This window comes from Hippopotamus amphibius, chromosome 2 (assembly GCF_030028045.1).
Source record: "Hippopotamus amphibius kiboko isolate mHipAmp2 chromosome 2, mHipAmp2.hap2, whole genome shotgun sequence".
In the NCBI taxonomy this organism is placed as follows: domain Eukaryota; kingdom Metazoa; phylum Chordata; class Mammalia; order Artiodactyla; family Hippopotamidae; genus Hippopotamus; species Hippopotamus amphibius.
Genome location: NC_080187.1, coordinates 213,573,631 through 213,596,023, shown reverse-complemented (window position 1 = coordinate 213,596,023; position 22,393 = coordinate 213,573,631). Strand labels below are relative to the sequence as shown.

The 22,393-nt window shown below is 35.5% G+C and overlaps 1 protein-coding gene across 5 annotated transcripts in view; it reads right to left on the bottom strand.

The window, feature by feature from the left end:
* The window catches only part of NEO1 (neogenin 1), a 232,891-nt gene that overhangs the window by 93,701 nt on the left and 116,797 nt on the right, over positions 1-22,393 (bottom strand). For all 5 annotated transcript variants that reach the window (XM_057723249.1, XM_057723252.1, XM_057723253.1 and 2 more), the window contains exons 6-7: positions 9,713-9,867; positions 8,284-8,404 (exon numbers count right to left, since the gene is read on the bottom strand). In XM_057723249.1, the coding sequence (XP_057579232.1) occupies positions 8,284-8,404; positions 9,713-9,867 (276 nt within the window). The remainder of the gene's footprint in view (positions 1-8,283; positions 8,405-9,712; positions 9,868-22,393) is intronic.

Here is a 22,393-nt window from a genome sequence, read left to right as displayed (position 1 = left end):
GGCTCAGTTGTGGTGCACGGGCTCAGTTGTGGTGTGCGGGCTCCAGAGTGCGTGGGCTCAGTAGCTGCAGCACACAGTCTCAGTTGCCCCACAGCATGTGGGATCTTACTTCCCCAACCAGGGGTCGAACCCACGTCCCCTGCATTGGAAGGCAGATTCTCAACCACTGGACCACCAGGGAATTCCTGTAATACTCTTCCCTAGCTTCTCTTCTCTTTAGTTAAGGTATTACTCATACTTTACATATAAAACATTAAAATTTTTATATCCTACGATACCAAATTTTTCATCTATATTCTTTTATTTCTTTTATCAGTAAAAGTAAATGGAGATAGACTGGAAATCTCCCAAATGCCTATTAACTGGTGAATGAATTAACAAATTGTGGTTTACTGTAATCAAGATTCTCTGTCATCTTTTTTTTTTGAGTTATTTATTTATTTATTTATTTATTTATTTATTTATTTATTTATTTATTTATTTATGGCTGTGTTGGGTCTTCATCATTCTGCACGGGCTTTCTCTAGTTGTGGGGAGTGGAGGCTGCTCTTTGCTGTGGTGCGTAGGCTTCTCATTGTGCTGGCTTCTCCTGTTGCAGAGCATGGGATCTAGGTGTGTGGGCTTCAATACCTGCAGCATGAGGGTTTAATTGCTCCAAGGCATGTGGATCTTCCCGGCCCAGGGATCGAACCTGTGTACCCTGCACTGGCAGACATATTCTTAACCACTGTGCCACCAGGGAAGTCCTGTCATCTTTCAAGCTTTCTATGGATTTAAATTTTAACTATTTTATTTTGATATAAGGTAAATGTATAACTTAATTCTTTCCAAATCACCAACAAATTGTCCATGTTCCATATAATGTATGATCCTTTCAATCTGACCTGATTTGTGATTTCCCTTTTTCATACATTCAAAAATTGTGAAGTGTTATTTCCTCTATACAGTAAAACCTTGGATTGTAACCTGTTCTGTGACAGTTCCGCAAGACGAGCAAACATTTCTAATAAATTTTAACTTGATAAACGAGTGATGTCTTGCAATATGAGTAGTACGTGATGCCAAACATCACATGATCACAACTGAGCCAGTGGAGCTGACCACCGACGAACTGCTGGATCTGCACCGTGAGTGACAGCAAGAGATTATGGAGGAGACCTCGTCTGCAGAGGAGGAGAAAAAGGTGGAAGAATCCCTCACTTCAAATGAGATTAGGGCGATGTGTAAAATGTGGGAAACAGTGCAAAATTTTGTAGAAAAGCACCACCCGAATAAGGCTGTAGCAGTGCAAGTGATGAATCTGTTTAATGACAATGCAATATCACATTTCTGTGAAATCCTCAAAAGGAGGCAAAAGCACATGTCATTGGATAGGTTCCTTGTTAAAGCTGCATGAAAAGAAAAAGATTCCATTGAGCCAATAGACAGCAGTGATTCCGTTAGTGAAAGTCGTCCTACACAATAACCCTCTTCTCTCATCTCCCTCACACCAGCCACGAAGGTTTTAAAAGGCAGCTACAGGTTAATTTATTTTTCTTTATATTTTGTATTTTTTTTATTATTTTGTATTATATTACTGTATTATAATCATTTTTATATGAATATTTTTGGGTTGTGGAACGAATCATCTGAGTTTCCATTATTTCTTATGGGGAAATTCGCTTTGATATACAAGTGCTTTGGATTACAAGCAAATTTCCAGAAAAAATTATGCTCGCAAACCAAGATTTTACTGTATAAGCTTCCTTTCCCTGATTCTTTTAAGCCATCATATTTTTCAAATGATATACATAAGACTGAGATTAAAGAGAAGATTTTAAAAACAGCAGGACAGATACAGGTTCTATTAGAAATAACTTAAATAACTGGAATTGATAAGGAAAAACCAGTAAGGGAATAAATTCTATCTTTAAGTAGATAAAATAAGAAGCTGAGGTGTAAGTCCACATAAAATAGGGGTGGTTTAAGGCAGAAACAAGAATGAACTCTTAGCCATTAAAATATATATATAACATGGCAAAAAAAATTATCAAATGATAACAGTGATGATATCTACAGGGATCTTCAAGAGGATGTTCAGGGATGAACTTCAGATGACTAAGACACTCCTCTGAAGGCAGAGAAATAAGACTTATAAGTCCATTTAATGAAGAGAAGGTTAAGAAGTTTTAATTTTCAATAGCGTGAACTACTACCACGTGGGGACACAGTATTCTCTACATACAAGAAAAAAAAATACTTAGCTGCCTTAATTTGTAGCAAGAGAAGAATCTGGTTAAAAATCTTGAAATCTACCAAACCCAAAACTTGTTATTTTCTTCCTCAATCTCTTTCCTAGTCTTCGGACTTCCTTCTGATTCTAGACATTTTTTTCCCCTGGTTTTCTATTATAACTCAGACTCAACATATCTTAAATTGATGCTTTACCTCCCTAAACAAACCAGCTCTGTTACCTTTCTTTTCAAAATTTCTGGCATAAAGTTGTTTCTAATAGCCCCTTAAATCCTCTTAAAATCTACAGAATTTGTAAGGATGGCCTCCCTTTCATCCCTGATTTGGTAATTTACGTTTTTCTCTGTTTTTCTTTATCAGTCTGGTTAAATGTATTCCACTTAACATATCGCTAATAATTAAAGGCCCTGTCTCACAGCTGCAATATCTGGGTCTCCTGAATTTGGTTATTTGATTGCTTTATCTTTCTATAATAAGCTGGTATTCCCTGATTCTTCTGTTCCTGTCCAATAACTTCTGATTGAGCGTGATGTGCAGAAAAGCAGAGACTGATAATTATTACTTACACTTGAAACTGGCATGTCTATTCTTCTGTCAAGCCATTAGTGTGGAAGAGTTAGCCAATTTAGACAGGAATTGAACTTGGCATGGATTTTATTGTTATTATAGTTACCTTCAGCACACCACAGGTTTCAAATTCTTCTACTGGTAGACTACCACTGTCTTGTGCTTAAGGTGAGAGATGAGCTAGAGAGTTTTTCTCAATTTTCCCATTTTCCTCTCAGCTTTCAACCATTCCTGTAAACCTCTACCACAGAGGGATCTCTCTCTGTTTCTGACCTTCCCTGCTCAGTAGAATGCTTTCATTTGGTGGTAGGCTCATGGTTGAGGCAGGTGTGATTTTCAGTTGACCTGGTCCAGCCTCAGTATTAGATAGGTCCGGTGGCTCTCCTTCCTATGGCAGTCAAAATCTGCGTTGTATATGTGTTGGTCTTTACTGGTAGTTCCCTATTCTTCCTCCAGTAGTAAAAGACTTCTAGGTATTGGTATAGGATTCTAGGGCCCAAAATGATTTTATGCACTTCTTTCAGAGGTAAAGGGTTTTCTCTTCTACTCTTCTCCCAGCAGCAGTGGGTCTTTGCCTGTGTCCTGGGGACTAGAGGGTTCCTCCTCCAAGTAGTAGTTTTGCTACTAATGTTCCTCCAGAAATTTATGAAGTAAGGTTTTCTACCCCTCCCCCATTGGTTTGAGGCTTACGGGAATCTGGGCAAACAGGAGGGGCTTTGCACCTCTCTCTCAGCAGCCACAGATCACCTCCTCCACCTCTACCCCACCAAGATGACTTTTCTTGAGTCTTCACCTTCCCCCAAGCTTTAATAGTATCCTCTGGAGCCCCAGGGAAATATATTTGTAAGCAAGTGTGAACTCTCCTTTTATCTGAGGCCCCCAGAGATTCCAAAGTAGTCCATACTTAGTCATTAATATTCAGTTAAAATTTTAGCTGATTTCTTATCCATTTTTATGGCAATCATCTCCTTCTCTTGTGTTCTACCAAAGGTGAAACAATTCATGACCCAGTCTTTGGGAGAGAAGAGTTGTCCAGTCCTTTACAATTTAGGTTATTTGTTTGTTTTGCAAGCTCAGCTCTCTGATGAGCTCATAGAAATTATGGTTTTGTAGATCATCCAGCTTTTTATTGTAGGTGAAGGTGGGATGTTCTGTGTACACTCTTTACAGCTTAAGTAGAAGTTCTCTTCCACTTCAATTCAGCTTCCTTTTCTATTTTTGTAAAGGCATCACCATTTTTTCAGTCACCCAGATAAAACCTTAGAAGTATATTTGATTTCTCTACAATAATGTTTAATATACAATCAGTTGATAAAGTCTGAATTAGATAAATCACTATCTCTTTATTAGGATCCTTTCTATTTCTTTAGTACAGTACTACTTATTATTTCATCATGGTCTCTTATAACAATATTCCTTCAACCACTCTGTCTTCTAATTAAACCTGACTTTGTCATCATACTGCCTTACTACAGTATTGCTTTGACTGTTTATAACCACGGCCATGATCAATCTGATACTGTTCTGCCTTTACAGGCCACCTTCCTACAGGAAGATACTCTATTCTGTTTCCCTACTTAGTCAGGTCCTCTTACTAATAACTGGAAATCTTATCATGTGAGGTCTATTACAGAGAAAACACTTTCCATGAAAAAACTTCCCTGTTCACACAGAATTCCTCTTTTCTGAATTGTATGCTGCCTTATTTATACTATACAAATAACACATTATTACTAGTATTAGTCATACACATCTCTTAGATCCCTTACAATGTCATAAACCTCAGAAAGGCAGAGATCAGATCTTATAAAAATTGTTATAGTCTCTCTTTTAGTTTTCCCACATAAATATTTATTTTACAAATTAAAATACCAAATTAATAATAAGACATTTACTCTCCTTCCTAGAATCCATGCATCCTTAATACATCCCTGACAAGGTCACTAAAAATTTTTACCAGCTCACGAGACATTGTTTTTGAAAAGTTGTTTCAAAAAGGATAAAACACACACACTATGACTATAATTATTATGCCATCCAAGCATTTTCAGAGGAAAGCCCAGTTAGGATTAGTTCAGGGTCCTCCTAAGCAAAGCCAACATTTATACTGTTAGAGTCAAATCTATAATGGTAATCACAAACACAAATATACTGAAGTCCCTTTATTTAGTTCAATGGAAATAACCCTAAGAGAGCCACGACATTTACTAAGGAAAAACACTGCCACTAATAAAAAGAAATAAGCCTGTCCATGAATACATAATGGAAAAAAGACAGCCTCTTCAATAAGTGGTGCTGGGAAAATTGGTCAGCAACATGTAAAAGAATGAAATTAGAACACTTCCTAACACCATACACAAAAATAAACTCCAAATGGATTAAAGACCTACATGTAAGGCCAGACACTATACAACTCCTACAGGAAAACACAGGCAGAACACTCTATGACATCCATCAAAGCAAGATCCTTTTTGACCCACCTCCTAGAATCAGGGAAATAAAATCAAGAAGAAACAAATGGGACCTCATGAAACTTAAAAGCTTTTGCACAGCAAAAGAAACCATAAACAAGACTAGAAGGCAACCCTCAGAATGGGAAAAAATAGTTGCCTACGAAACAACGGACAAAGCATTAACCTCCAAAATATACAAGCAGCTCATGCAGCTTAATACCAAAAAAGCAAATAACCCAATCCACAAATGGGCAGAAGACCTAAATAGACATTTCTCCAAAGAAGACATACAGATGGCCAACACACACATGAAACGATGCTCAACATCACTCATCATCAGAGAAATGCAAGTCAAAGCCACCATGAGGTATCACCTCACACCAATCAGAATGGCAATCATCACAAAATCTGGAAACCACAAATGTTGGAGAGGGTGTGGAGAAAAGGGAACTCTCCTACACTGCTGGTGGGAATGTAAGTTGGTACAGCCACTATGGAAAACAGTTTGGAGGTTCCTTAAAAAACTACACATAGAACTACCATATGATCCAGTCATCCCACTACTGGGCATATACCCAAAGAAAACCATAATCCCAAAAGAAACATGTACCATAATGTTTATTGCAGCACTATTTACAATAGCCAGGACATGGAAGCAAGCTAAATGCCCATCAACAAATGAATGGATAAAGAAGATGTGGCATATATATACAATGGAATATTACTCAGCTATAAAAAGGGATGAGATGGAGCTATACGTCATGAGGTGGATAGACTTATAGAGTCTGTCATATAGAGTGAAGTAAGTCAGAAAGAGAAAGACAAATATTGTATGCTAACTCACATATACAGAATCTAAAAATGGTACTGATGAACTCAGTGACAAGACAAGAACAAGGATGCAGATGCAGAGAATGGACTGGAGAACTCGAGGTTGGGGGGGGGCAGGGGGTGAAGGGGAAGCTGAGACGAAGTGAGAGAGTAGCACAGACATATATATACTACCAACTGTAAAATAGATAGCCAGTGGGAAGTTGTTGTATAACAAAGTGAGTTCAACTCGAGGATGGAAGATGCCTTAGAAGACTGGGACGGGGAGGGTGGGGGGGACTCGAGGGAGGGTGGGGGGGGAGTCGAGGGAGGGAGGGAATACGGGGATATGTGTATAAAAACTGATGCTTGAACTTGGTGTACCCCCCAAAAAATAATAAATTTTAAAAAAAATTAAAAAAAATTAAAAAAAAAAAAAAGAAAGAAGCCTGTCTCCCTCACTCATTCTGTTAGTACCTTATTGGGAATCATACTCATGCATTTTGCCAAAATGGAAAAGTGACATGCTTCTACTGTATCATTTTCAATGTAAAGGGCAAGGTATAATCACAGACAAACATAGGAAGAAAAAGAGCAGTTCTACTTTTTTATGCCTTTTTATAACAGTACTTGGAAATACATTCTCAAGAAATGGCATACAGAAATCCTATATGCTATTTTAGTGAAAAGCCAGAGTAGCTTTGCCCATTAGTTTCCCTGACCACAGTGGAACCTGAACTTTGACTCAGACCTAAAATTTGACTCAGACACCCAATCAGATGTCTAAAGCCACCTCTTTTTCATGCATTCTTGAGAAATGCACAAAATGAAAAATGCTTTTCCTGCTAAAACAAATAGTACACCCAACAGTCATCCTTATCAATTTCAGACAAAACTGTCATCCAACAATTCAACTTCTAGTAATTTAGTATGAGAAAATAATCATATAAAGAAGTTCAGCATAGCCTCGTTCATCAAAGTAAAAAACAGGAAACAAATGTTAACCAACAGAGAATCATTTATATAAAACAAAGTATATATATGCTATTCAATAATGAAAAATGTTGACACAGATCTATATTCAATGACATAGAAAGAAGTCCACAGCATGCTGTTGCAAGAAAATAGGTTATAAAACTATATACACATCTGTGTGTGCTCATACGCAGTACTCCTAGATGGCAGGGTTTGAAGCATGTGCCTGTAATCAATTTACTGTCTCTCAGCTTCAAATTCATACTTAATTGCCTGCTCTGCAAAAAAGAAGATGGGCCCTTTACATATTTTTCCTTTGCCAGCTGACATGTGTTAAAACTTTATCAGTACAGGGTGCTGGTGAGTAGCTTCCCTCAATACCCCATCTCCACTGGTGGTTTTTTAGAATGCCTTCATTGAAACACCTCCTTGTGAATAGCTTTCCCCCCAGCAGACTAGACAGCAGGTTTTAAGAGCAGGCTTCTATGGCAGCACAGCAACTCCTCTGTCATCCATGAAACCATGGCCACAACCTCTCCAACATGGTTTGGATCAGCCCTGAGAGGGGCCTCTTCCTGAACATTCTCAGACCTACAGGTTGGGGCTGCTCCTTAAGTCTGCCATTCTTTTATATTCATTAGAATTCTCTTTACTTCTTACTAGCCAACCCCATTCCTACTCCAATTCCCTGTTACACTTCATAATTTTTTGTTAAAGAATATTTAATTCTTTAGTTTTTGCTCAAATTACTGTGTGGTTTCCCCAGAACTGACCCTGACTGATACAAAGTGAGTCCCCCTGACGACTTTCACTTTTCAATGTTGTCTGAATTTATAATAAGAATTTTTTTGTGAAAATCAGAAAAGCCAAGTTAATTTTATTTTGGAAAAATTAAAGAAAAATTCATTGCAAACTAAACATTACTTTAAGTTTTTTCTATTTTAATAGATCAGAAATATATTTGTAAGATTAAAATGACTGAAATCTGAAGAACATTCATTTGTGTAAGACTATAAATGTTCAATTTTTCTTTTCTTAATACCAATTTCTTTTCAACATTATCCAAAATTGTGTTTCTAGGTCATTTAAAAGAACAGAAATGATTTAGACTATTTTTTATGACATATATTAGCCTTTACAAACAGGTTATTAATCACTGGATATCCTGAGTGATAGGTCCTGTGATAGGTACTAGTTCCTCAAACACAGTCACTCTCTTTCACCTTACTATTTCAGCCCCTCTTACCATGTTCAAGAATTATCAGTTGGGCTCCAGCTTGTGCATTTCCAACATCATTTTCAGCAATGCATTGATAGAACCCTTCATCTGATTTCACCAGACCCAAAACTTGAAGATTATGTTCCTTCTGAGGAAGAAAAACATAAACAAAATTTTATGATTCAACTGAGGTACATGAGTTCAAAATCTCCAGGATATGCTCTTTCTGGAGAGAAAAAACAAGTAAAATTATATGATTCAGTTACTGAATATTATTTACCCATGAAGCTGTTAACTCAATTTTACTGACAAGGTAATGACTTAACTGAGTAGAAAAGGAAACACTGTCATTAACAATTAAGAACTCAATCCTCACAGGAAGTCATATCTGCAATGTATGCAAACTTAACACCTTTGCTTGGAAAGATATCTGGCATGCAATACCATGTGGCCATAGTGAAAAGTCTGAATTTGTGAATTCAAGGCATTTTTCTTAAGAGTAGCTCTAATATCAATAGTTACAACAGATTAGATAAGTTAAATGAGGCCACCTATATAAAAGCTTTCCTTTCCTTAAACTATAGAGTAGTATATGAATGTCAACTATTGTTATTGTTATTGATACAATACAACACGGGTTTAAGATTTTTAAAAAGTTTGAAAATAATGATAAAGAGTAAAAATGCTAATTTAACCATAGCACGCTGTTTCTAAGTTAGGGTTAAATACTTGTGAATTACTTTTTGTAACATACAAGATTACGCACTTTAAAAATAGAAAATGCATTCCTATGAAGAATGAATTACTTATATGAGAAATTTATAATGAGACATTAAGTTGTGAACAACCATAATTACTTCTGATTATGTCTATGAATGTCACATATGCATCTTAAGATATGTCATTAATTTTTAGCACTAAAACCTAGATAATTCTGTTACAAGGATGTTAGATGATGATAATAACAACAGTGGATAATATTTACTAAGAATTTACTATATATACATGAAGTAAGAAGCAACAATGGCTGAGTCTTCTTAAATACATTTAAGGCTAATTACTTTACTTTTTAAAAGAAACTTTGTCTATTTTTACGACCTTGAATAGAGAGCTATGAAGACAACTGGTGCATGTGAATACACACACAGGATAATTATTACCCAGAAAGTGGTGGTGGGAGTGCTAGTATGTCTGAGTAGGAGGACTAGACTGTTGGTCAGGAGATCTGGATTTTGGGGCTGAGTTCAAACACTGATATGCTCTTTGATCTTATATGAGCTACCAAAATATTTCTGGGCTCAGCTTTCTCATCAGCCAATGAAGAGATTATATTCTAAGTGAATTTTTCTATCTTCATCTTACATATACCAGTTCATATACTACAGATAACAGATCTCTTGATTACACTGAAAAACATTTACAAGCTTTAGAGATAGTTTCTTTGAAAAATACTTACTACAATCTTAAAGTAATCACTTGGGATAACCATATCCCCATTCTTGACCCACTTCACAGTTGGAGTTGGCTTTCCAGTCACTTCACATTCAAATACAATATCCATAGATTCATGAGCATATATATTAGTAGGCTGCTTCAGGAATTCAGGTTGGGCTTTAAAATAGGAAGGAAATTAAGATATTAAAAAAAATAAAAATAGGTAGCTATATTTCAAGCAATTTTTTAAAATCAGAATTCATAGGATATTTAATTATTTGAGGCTTTCATACATTTTTAGAAAAGCATAACAAATATATATTTAAAATATAAATAAATGTTAGGAACATAGTATCTTTAAAAACTGATATTCTGGTATAATTAACTGGCAGAACAAAAATAATTTCTGAGTTTCTCTGTTGAGAAATATTTACTAAGTTGACTGTATGGAGAAATTGAAAATAGGAAAATTTTGTCTAAAAAATGAGTATTAAAGTCCATTTCCCTAAGATTTAAACCATTCTGAAAGAGCCATGATTACAATTCAGGAAGTTCTGAGAAGACTGACATCTTCCTTTTCAGTAGGCTTGAAAAGTAACCAAAAAAAAAAAAAAAAAAGTAATACAAATGTCACATTAGAGGCCTTAAATATAGTTCATTCACTGGAACACACTTCCCTTAGTTAACACCCTTCATTACATGAAATGGTTTTTAAGGGTGGGAGTTAGAGTGACAGAATGTTTGGGAAAAAGTTAAATGTATCTGAAAAAGCTTAATTATTCCAGTGTCTCCCTTCCCCCTTAACTCAAAGTTGTAAATCACTGACTTAAAAATAACAGATTCAGTAAGATGTCGAATTTAAAGGGTAAAAGTAGATCATCTAGTCCAACTTCCTACCTAATGTTATAATTTCCTATTCCTACAACATTCATGACAAGTCTTACAAATCCCTGTATGAAGTTCCAAATGACAAAGAACTCCCTATATCACAATGATGAAAACAACAGCAGCTTTTTTTTTTTTTAAATAGTTGAGCTTAAATGTGCTCAGCCTGATGGAATTTTGATTGGGATTGGGACTGGGCTAAATTTGCAGCAATTTGACAATTTAACAATTTTGGGTCTTCCTTTCCATGAAAATGGTTTATCTCTCCATTTATTTAGATCTTTGGTTTCTCTCATCAATGTTTTATATATTTCAATATAGAAATTCTGTTCACATTTTTTAGGTGTATCCCTAAGTATTTCAAATTTTTGGTGCTACTGCAAGTGGTACTTCGTGTTTTTTTTCATTTAGTTTCTAATTGTTCACTGCTAGTATCTAGAGATGAAATTGATTTATGCATATTGACCTTTTATCTTGTGGTCATGCTAAACTCATTTACTAGTTCTAGCAGCTTTTTACAGACAATTCTGGGATTATCTACATAGACAACTATGTTGCCTGTGAATAGACAGTTTTATTTCTTCCTTTCCAATCTTCTTTTCTCTTTTTTTCATTTTTTTCATCTATTGCACTGGCTAGAGTGGGGCAGGTCCTGGGAAGAATTCCAGACTAGCTTTATAATTTGGCTAAATGAAGAGTAAGAGTATAGAGAGCAGGTACAACCCTGGATAAGCAATAGAAACCAAGGATGATAAGAATGTAAACATTAAGAAGTAACACAGTGATGCAAGATCAAGAAAACGAAAGTCTGTACAACTAGATGAAGTAAGGGAAATACATTAATAGTGAATTTAACTCTTTTCAAACATTGGTTAGTCATCTGTATTATTCTTTTGTGAGTTATCTATACACATACTCTGCTATTTTTTCAATTAGTGTTCACAATTGTCTTATCTATGTATAAGAGCTTTTCACATAATGCCAGTTATCAATTTATGGCCTCTCAGTTCCAAATCCACTCTTTTTTTGTAATAATGGATGTGGACCTTTGTCAGCTGATGCAATGTTAGGCTTTGTTAACAGAGGGCACTGGAGGGACACTGTAAGGCATGGCAGCAGAAAGGGCTCATGGTTCAGGCTGGGGTGTGCTATTCTTCTTGTCCCTACGGTGTGGTAGCTAGAAGGTATGTGGGAGACCCATTGGTGATCACCCTCCTGCAAGTTTCTCTGCTCAGTCTCTAGCAAGTTTCTCCAGTTTACCCTAGCAGGCAGCTTTCTGTGCACCAGCTCTGACCCCTAGCATTCCATTGAACAGCATGCAACATACCAGCTCTGACTCATGGCACCCCGCTGGGCAACTTCCTGCTCATCATCAGTCTGGCCCCTGGCACCCCAGCAGGCGGCTTTCCACACACCAGCTCAGGCCTGTGGCATCTAGCAGGTGATCTCCTGTGGACCATTCTGGCCCACAGCTGTGTAGTCTCTGGCAGCAACTAAATCTCTCTGAGGTCTGAAATGCAACCTTGGGTGGGGGTGCCCTCTTCCAAGTGTGTTCCCTTCTTTGGATTCTCTCCCTTAGCTCTCGAGGTAGTAGCTCATTCTCATATTTACTCTTTCTTCATGCTTTAGAATCCTATTTTATCCTTTTTAGTAGTTAAAACACCTTTTTACTAGTTAATAATTCTTTATGTTAAATTCTCCTTGTTCAAATTCGTGGTGTGATTTCTGGCTCCTGAATGGACCCTGACTGATACAGTAAAATATGAAGGGCAAGCTGGGACAAAGTGAGAGAGTAGCACTGACATATATACACTACCAAATGTAAAACAGCTAGCCGGTGGGAAGCTGCTGCATAACAAAGGGAGATCAACTCGAAGACTGGTGATGACTTAGAGAGGTGGGATAGGGAGGGTGAGAAAAAGTCACGGGAGGGAGGGGATATGGGGATATACGTATAAATACAGCTGATTCACTTTGTTGTACAGCAGAAACTGGCACAACAGTGTAAAGCAATTATACTCCAATAAAGACCTAAAAAATACATAGTAAGATATTAATCCCTTCTCATACATGCTGCCAATATTTCTTCTCAGTTCTTTTGTCTTTTTAAATTTAGGATGCCTGTTATACCAAAGTTTTAAATTTCTATGTGGTAAAATTTATTATTCCTCTCTTTTTGGGGGCTTCTATATTTTATTATTCTTACTCCAGAGGTTTCCCCTGCTTCCATACTATAAAAATAGTCACTTACCTTTTCTTCTAGTATGTCTATGAAACAATCTTGACTTCACTGAGTTAAGCATCCAGCTTTATATTTTTCTAAATAGCAACTCCAGTAGTCCCAAAAAAGTAACCAATTTGAAATCATTTTAATATCTAAATCCTATGTCCTCTTGAGGGTTCATTTTGCATATTAAGTGGTTTCATTGACCTGTCTATTCCTGGGCCAGAACCACAAACTTAATGATTGTTACTACACAGTATTTTAAAATATCAGGCAAAACAAGTACTCTCCTAATTTATTTCTTTATTTCCTCAAAAATTTCCTAACGTGTTCATTAAGATGTTTTTTCCTCAGATGAATTTAGACTCATCTTTGGTTATGTTTCTCTGTTCTTCTCAAAGAAAATAAGAAGAAAACAGACAAACAAAACCAACCTGGTGTTTTCATCTGAACTGCAATAAATTTTACATACAGGAAAAATAAACATATTTGCAATCCTGAGTGGTCCTACTTAAAACTAGGTTAAGTTTATTTGGATATTATTCAGTAATGATTTATTGTAAAGACATTGTAATCACTGAAGTCACGAGACTTACAGTTGAGTGCTGGTTCTACCACTAGGTATTTTACTGACCATGGGTTTCAAAATCCATTGGTTTCAGTTTGTTCCTATGCTAAATAAGGAAGTCAACTAGACTATACACTTAGTACACTAAGATCTCGAACCAAATGTGATTTTATGACTTTAGTTTGTATCTTTGTTGTATAATAATTAATAGCTAACATTCACGAGTGCTATCCACTTATTATCATTTAGTTCCCACAACAATCCTATTGTTTAGGTATTATTATCTCCACTGTACAGGCAAGGATACCAGCACAGAGAGAGGCTAAGTAGCTCCATGGGGTCACATAGCTTAGTCAGTGACAGATCTGCAATCTGACTCAAAACCCTATACTCTTTTTCTGTTTTAACCCTATACTCTATGGAAGAGAAAAGAATAATAAATCCTATGTACCCGTCATATAGCTTCAACAACTATCAATTCATGGCCAATACTATTTCATCTATACCCCCAAACCATCCCATGGCCTTCCAAGAGTACTGTGAAAGCAAAGCCCAGGTTTTACATTATTTCACATATGAATATTTAAGTACCCCTAGAAAACAAGCACTCCTATTTCTAAACAAACCCTTGATACCATCATCAGCTTGGTATCTATAATAATTTCTTACTCTAATCAATTATCCAGTTAGTAGTCACATTTCACTAATTGGCCTATTTTTTTAAAGGTGATTTATTTTATTTTAATTGGGCAAACAAGTTACATTCATTGGCATTAATTTGTTTCTTATGTTTCTTTTAATCCACGGGTTTCTCCTTTATCTCTTATCTTTGTTTGCAATGTGTTTGTTGAAGAAGTCATTCGTCCTGCAGAATTTCCTGCAGTCTTTTGCCAACTGCATTGCCATGGGGGTATTTAACATATTCATCCTATATACAGGCAGTTAAATGTACAAGCTTGATTGGAATCAGGCTCTTCCCCCACCCCCCAAAGACTACTTCATAGGCAGTCCCTTGTCCTTCCATCAGTAGGGTTCATAATGTGTGACTGTCTCTCTTGTGATATTAACAATCTTTGATAATCACTGCCTACACAAAAGGAGTTGCAAAATAGTAATATTCTTATTCTATCATTTACTCTATAAAGAGAAAAATCCCCTCATCAATTATTTGGTTACCCTTAAGTATAATTCTTACAGAAAGAACAGGATAATGCTTGATGCTTTCTCTTTGCTTACCAATTCCCAAAACACTGATCTGGTTCTCTACTATCATCTCCCAAATGTGATGAGTGAAGGCTTTTTAAAAATATCATTACAAGTTCACAGATTAAAACGTATTTGGTTTGTTTCAATCCACTGAAGTTATCCTTCTTTTCATTTTCAAATATCCCATCTTTGACCAACGGACGCCTGAGTCCACTAGAAGTTTCTGAGTCCTTTTTGACATGACCTGAGTGGTCTTTAGTATCTTCTGGACACTTTCAGGCCATATTTAAAGCCAGGAAATCTGTACTTTTTAAATATAAAATTATGATTACATTCTGGTATCTCCAATTAAATTTGGGACTACAGGTTTTAACAGGATCCTATTCATTTTACATCTCTATTTCCTTTCTCTCATGCCAAAAATCTCTGTTCTCAACTACACCAACTTAATTGCTTATATGCTTTATCTTACATTCAGTAGTCTCAGAATAACAATACCAACGTTTCCACCGAGAGCAAAAAGTTGATTTCTGGAGTTCTTTTTGTCCTTGAGTGTATTCCACTAGGTATATATAGCCCAATTACTATTTTAAATTTGTTTGGAATAGTAACTTTCACTTGAAATTTTAACTTTCTGTGTGGCTATACTACCAACTAGTTACACATTTAGTTTCATTTTACTTCCCCTTTTCAGCAATTTTAAATTTACAAAAATGGGTATATTCCAACAAGTCTTGCTTTTAACCCTGTTTTCTCTACCCTCTTCCCTCCCCTCCCCTGTAGATAACCATTAAAAAATTTTTTTAATGATTTACTCTTCCACTTTAAAAAATTATAAGCAAACACATACAATTTGTACCCACCCCTCTTCTTCAAATTAGTTATGTGCTAAACAATTTTTTCTACTTTCAAAGCCTTTAATCTTAAACACTATGGTACCATGTTTCTGAGGAACTGACAGATTCCTTAAGTCTAAAGGACTGAGGCTCCTCCTAAGGTATAGTATGTAATTCTGGAAAACAGCAAAATTCTCTTCAAAAGAAAATCCAAGTAATATAATTTTAGTATGCATTTTTAGTAAACAGACTTTCAAAGACTATCAGAAAAAAATCATCACAAACAATGTTCAATTCATCATTTATTTTTCCCTTTCATTAATTACAAAATAATGCATTTAAAATGTTCTTTGGATTTTAACTTCTCTGTAGATAGTATTCACACCAATTAAACACAATGTAAGAGCAGATGTTTGTGGTTGGGAAGTTAAATTGATAACCAGAGAGCAGATGAGTCAATTACCATAAGAAAATAAGCATCGTAATGGAAGATTATGCATTTCGTTACCAAAGAGATAATTAAGCTTCAAATTCTCTTTGACAGCTCCCTATGCCTTTAATGCCATCATCACTACAAGAATAATTTTAATTGCTAAATGTACAAGTAGAACTTAATACTAAAACATATTATACTTGCAAAATTCCCTTACTGGAAACATCACTTAATTCCATCACTGTTATGTAACGCTGGAAATTGCCACTCAATTCAAACAGAAAACAATATAGGGCCAACATTAATGTTTCAAGGTTACTCTATTATGCTGTTATTTAGAAGATTATAACATTTACATTAGCTCTGAAATGTTGGAGTTTCTATTGTTTGATTTTAAAGGTTTAAGCACTGAAATTCTTAAAAAGCACTTTAAGTACAGAAGTAAAGCAATTTGGTCCATTTTCTGTTAAACTGCACACTTGCTGTTCTTAAGCTTCTTTTCAATAATTCTCAAGATTACATGTAGGTCCTTAAAAAAAAATCCAACAAATAAAACCCAAACATTTTTAACAGTCTGAAATCCCTTCAGGGATGCAGTCTGACAGTCTAATCACAAGTATGCTAAAAGTACTGGCTCAACTAACAAAACAAAAATACATTAGAACCCTCCAATACTTAAGAAAGCTTCTTGTTCCAATGAAGGTGAATATGTTTTCCTTAATCTCCAGGTGAAACAGGTGAAATCAGTTATTAAGCAACATTATGACAGAGTTGCCACGCAACCTTGAAATTACATTTCTATCCTATCCCTGTACCTCCACATCCAGTTGCATTGCATTTCCTTAACCCTACCTCTCAACTTAGCTAGCAGGTACTCATCCTTTCCATCTTTAAAAACAATCCCTTAAAGAAGCTTTTCCTGATCCATAGGCCCCCCTTTCCTCTCCATTCCTAGGCCATCACTGCACTATTTACCATTGAAACCCCAGTGGCCTAAACCATAACAGGTGTTCAATGCATATTTGTTGAAATCAGTGGTTACCTGAATTCTAAAAATTCCATTAGTCAGCACTATCAGAAAATAGGATGTTGAGAATAAGAAGTTTTTCAAGGACTCTCAAGTTTCTCAAGGATTTAATGTTTTATATCACTGCTTCTCCAATAGGAATTCATAAATCTATTCTTTGCTGTGAATTTTTTGCATAAGTTTTAAAATGTGCTTTTAAATGTTTATGATAATATAAAATCTTAATCATATAACTTCAGCACTCACATGTGTGTTTATAAGCTGGCTTTTATGATTGTAGAATGTAATCCTAGTGCAATGTTTCTCAAATTTGAGGTCTCAAGGTCCTTAAAGCTCTTAAATTTGACAAACAGCTCTACACATGACTTTTTGGTGAAGAATTTACAAAAATCTTCATTAAATATAGGTTTCCCATCCACGACAAGACTGAACATACTTGTTCTTTTGTAATATCCCACTTTTATCATGATGAACATTAATTGTGTGTCACATTTACACAGAGAAGGTACGGAGGCCTCAAGGTTGATTATTTTCACTTGGTATTTTACATACATTAGACATGCTCCCTAAACAGCTAAACTTAATTTGTTAAACCCTCTAATTTCAGCATTGTAGGAGCATACAAATGACTTAGGACAATGTTTCTCCAAGAGAGATTCATAGACTATTTACAGAGATATGCAAAGATACTTATAAAAATCATGGTTGTTGGGTTTTGCCACATGTGCTTGAGAATTCCAAAAGATAAGGCCATAAAATTATCATCTTAACAACTTCTCCCAGATTATTCTATCATGCTAATGTGTGAGAACCCTGCACTAGGGGTCACTAAAGGAGATTACTGTACACATCATCACCTTTTTATATACGCAGAGAACTCCCCAACTCTTGTGCATTCCAGGACCACAGAATTCGTTTGCTCAATTATTAAACAAATATTTAATAAGCAACTATTAAGCTACAAAGACATTTTACTGGATGCTGTGAGGGAGAGAGATAATAAAGACATATTTAATAAACTATAAAGTAAGATAGAAAGGTATGATATTTTAAGAGAGGAAGATAAGGTGTTACATAGATGTGATGTCAAAAGGAAGAGATATAATTCTTGACACATAGAGGGATATACAGAAAACTGGTCCAGTGATTATCTCACAGGAGGGTAACTGGGAAACCAGCAAATAAGGAGAGTGACTTGTTAACCATATACTTTTCCCCTCAATTTTAAAAACTGTGGTAAAATAAACGTAAGATAAAATTTACTATCCTAACCACTTTTAAGTGCACAACTCAGTACCATTAAGTACATTCATATTTTGGGCAACCATCACCACAATCCATCTCCAAAACTCTTTTCATCTTGTAAAACTGAAACTCTATACTATTCTCTGGCCTCCCTCCAGTCCCTGGCAACCACCATTATACTTCCTGTCTCTATGATTTGACCACTCTAAGTACCTCATATAAGTGGACTCATATGGTATTTGTCTTTTTTGTGAATGGCTTATTTCATTTAGCATAATGTCCTCCAGGTTCATCTGTGTCATAGCATGTGTCAGAATTTCCTTCCTTTATAAGGCTAATTATATTCCATTGTATGTATATATCATGCTTTGCTTGCCCATTCCTCTGTCAATAAACACTCCTAGAGATCCTGCTTTCAATTCTTTTGAGTATACCAGAGGTAGAACTGCTGGATAATATGGTAATTCTATTTTTAATTTATTGAGGAAATACCATACTGTTTTCCAAAGTGGCTGTACCAACAGTGTTCTCACCAACAGTGCACAAGGGTTTCAATTTCTCCATATCCTCACCAACACTTGCTATTTTCTGGTTCTTTGATAGTAGCCATCCTAATGGGTATGAGGTGGTATTTCACTCTACCATATATACTTTTGTACCATCTGACCTTTTGGCATGCTCATGGATTGTCTATTTAGAAATTTTTACTGACTACTGGATGCTTTAGATTTAAATGTCTGCTCCCTGCTTCTCCTTAGTATTCTTTCAGTTGGTTCTTTCTGTTAGCTTTTGCTTTCTTTTCTCCATTTTCCTTTCTATCATTTTCAAATTTTAAAAAGCTGAATAAATATTCAGTACAAAAGATATAAAGAATACAGAAAACATAAAATCCTCCCCTTTACCAAGTCCAATATCACTACCCTCCCCAGAGATAAACACTACTAATATTTTTGGTGTGTGAGCCTTGCAAACTTTTTCTGTGTATTTCATAAATTTATTTATTTATTTTTTTGGCTGTGTTGGGTCTTTGTTGCTGCGCACGAGCTTTCTCTAGTTGCTGAGAGTGGGGGCTACTCTTCTTTGCAGTGGGCAGGCTTCTAAGTGCAGTGGCTTCTCTTGTTGTGGAGCACAGGCTCTAGGTGCACAGACTTCAATAGTTGTGGCACGTGGGCTCAGCAGTTGTGGCACACACGCTTAGTGGCTCCACGGCATGTGGGATCTTCCTGGCCCAGGGATTGAACCCATGTCCCCTGCATTGGCAGGCGGATTCTTAACTACTGCGCCACCAGAGAAGCTCTTTCTGTGTATTTCAAACACACCACACACACACACACACACACATACACACACACGTTTTAAAAATACAGAATGGATCAGCCAATAAATACCCTTCCACAACTCTTTTGATAGCAGCACAGTGGTCCAGAGTCTGACCATATCACAGTTTACTGACGCATTCTCCTACTAATGGACATTTAAGGCTGCTTTTAATTTTTCTATTACAGGTAATGCTGTAATATGCATCTCTGTATACAGATCTTTGTACACATGTATAAGAGTTTCACAAGAATAGAATCTTAGAGGGAAAAGCTAGTCAAAGTGATTTCATATTTAAAAATTTTATAAATATTACCAAAGGCTGAATAAGTTTTATGTTCCCATCAAAGAATTACTATCAAATAAGACTATTGAACATTCTACTGGAGGTCCTAGCTAGTGTAATTAAGAAAAGGAAAAATACAAATATAGGGGTGGGGTTGGAGAAATCTCCTGTTCCCCCATCATGGCAATGACTGTCTACTAGAACATTCAAGAAATCTTTCATGGAAAAATTCCAGCGTGCATTGTTATACTATTTGCAGTCAAGGGGAAACTTCAATGATTTAATCAATTGGATAATACTGATAAATAAACTATGGTACAGCTGACTGAAGAATATGTTATAGCCTTCCCATTCAAAGTGAAGGACCAACAGCATTGGATCATCTGGGAACTTGTTAGAAACACAGAATCTCTGTCTGCCACCCTAAACCCTCTGATTCAGTATCAGCATTTTTACAAGATCTCTAAGTGACTTGCTGCATGTTAAAAGTTTAATAAGCACTGCTTTGAATACTTAAATACTGATGTACTCTTACGTGTACAAACATGGAACGATCTAAAGACTAAAAAGTCAAAAAGCAATTTGCAGAGCAACACAGATGGGATGATCCTATTTGTCAACAAAAAACATTATTTCTAGATGTACACATATGTAAATGCTTTTTAAAGACATCCAGAAGTATACACACCACACTGATGACAGAGGTTACCTCTGAGGAAAGGGGTGGGAATGAGGAAGGGGCAATGAAGGAGATTTACTTCGTTAATAGCATGGTTTGATTCTTTAATAATGCTATTGTATTACTTATAAAATTTAATAAGGAAAAATAAAAGCCAAAACAATAAACTGAAAAGCTATTAGAACTAAATACAAAATTTTAAACTAGCAGTATAAATGATTAACATACTTTTCTCTGTCACTCATATTCTTATACAACAATATATACACATAAATTTAAACATATAATTCACAATAACAACAAAAACAATTAAACTGATACATGCCTAACAAGGAAAGTATAAAACCTTTAAGAAGAAAACTATAAACTTTACTAAAGGACATAAAAGAAAGTATACACCCAAGCATGTATGAAATTCTCACAACAGAAGTGACACATTAAATCAGGGGGAAAAGATGCCTAACTCAGTAAATAATCCCAGAGATGATGTAGCTATCTGGAAAAGAATAATGCTGGATTCATGCCTTACTCCTTATACCAAAATAAAGCCTATAACTATCAAAGATTTAATAGTTAAAAACAAATAGACCCATAAAAGCACAAGAAGAAAACATGAGATTTTTAAAAATAATCTTGGAAGAAGGCCTAAGTATGACACAAACCAAGAAGCCATAAAAGATAAACATACTGTGCTACACAAAAATTTTTAAATTGTGCATGATTAAAAACAATCATTAAGTAAAAAGACAGGGGAAAGGGCACACAGAGGTCTAATTTCTTTAATATATAAAAGTTCTAATAAATTAAACTAAAAACACTCACAATCCAGTTAAAAAATGAGAAAGATATGAATGGACAGTGCACAATAAAGAAATACACAATTTCTAAATACATGAAAAGATGCTGAACCTCATTCGAATAAAAATATGCAAATAAAAATGTCAAGATACTATTTTTTGGTTGACAAAAATGGGAGAAATGGACGTTCTCATATATCTCGGTATTAATACAAACTGATACAATCTTTTTTAGGGTAATCAGTATCCATAAAGTATAGATATAAAGTATATAAAGTATGATAAAACAAAATCTAAGTTGCACGTACTCTTTAAAATCCAGCATTTCACTTTGAGAGATTCATTTAACAGACTCACACATTTACATAGACGTGAGGGTATTCTCTGCACGCTGTTTCAAGTAGCAAAAAGATTGGAACCACTAAATAGTAAGCTATTTTAACCACAATCCATTAAGATACTACTGTTTCTTCCATTTTGACTTCCCCTCATGTTGGGTAACAGTGGAGTGGCTGAAGGGATCTTTGAACTCAAGGGAAGCCATGAGGAAACTGAACCTCATGTACCTTTAGTTGGTTTAGTAGGATGATGTATTTACGTGATTTGCCAAAACATCCATTATACTTAAGCTATCTCACTCTAGACTGGATTTCAGAATACTCCTTCTGCCCACTGTACCAACATGACCCAATACAGAGACAAAAGATACAGTCATATTCATGTCACCACATCCTAAACACTAGAGCAAAAAGACCAAATTAACTTTCTATTCTCATAGAAAATGACCTTAAAATATCACTGTCATATGATGAAACAATCAAATAAAATGCAGCCAAAACAAATATTACATAAGTCTTAAAAGTTAAAAAGAAACGTTACTTTTCTGGAATTTTGTATCGTTTGTGGTGTTTATCAGTTTTTTAAAAAACTAATTTGCTGTGGTTAATTTTCTCATTGTAAATAACTACTCTATTCATTTTCTTACACAAGGCTTCTGAAATAATTTTCATTCCAGGTCCCACAAAAACTGGATCTGCTCCTTATGACAATGATCTCTGATTGCTTGTTACATCTAACACGATTTTTGCACAGATTTTTACTTGACTAGGCATAGAATATCTCTAGAAGGATACAAAAGAAATTAATGGTAGTGGTTGCTTCTGTGGAGGGGGGCTAGGCCACAGGGTTATATTTGATTAT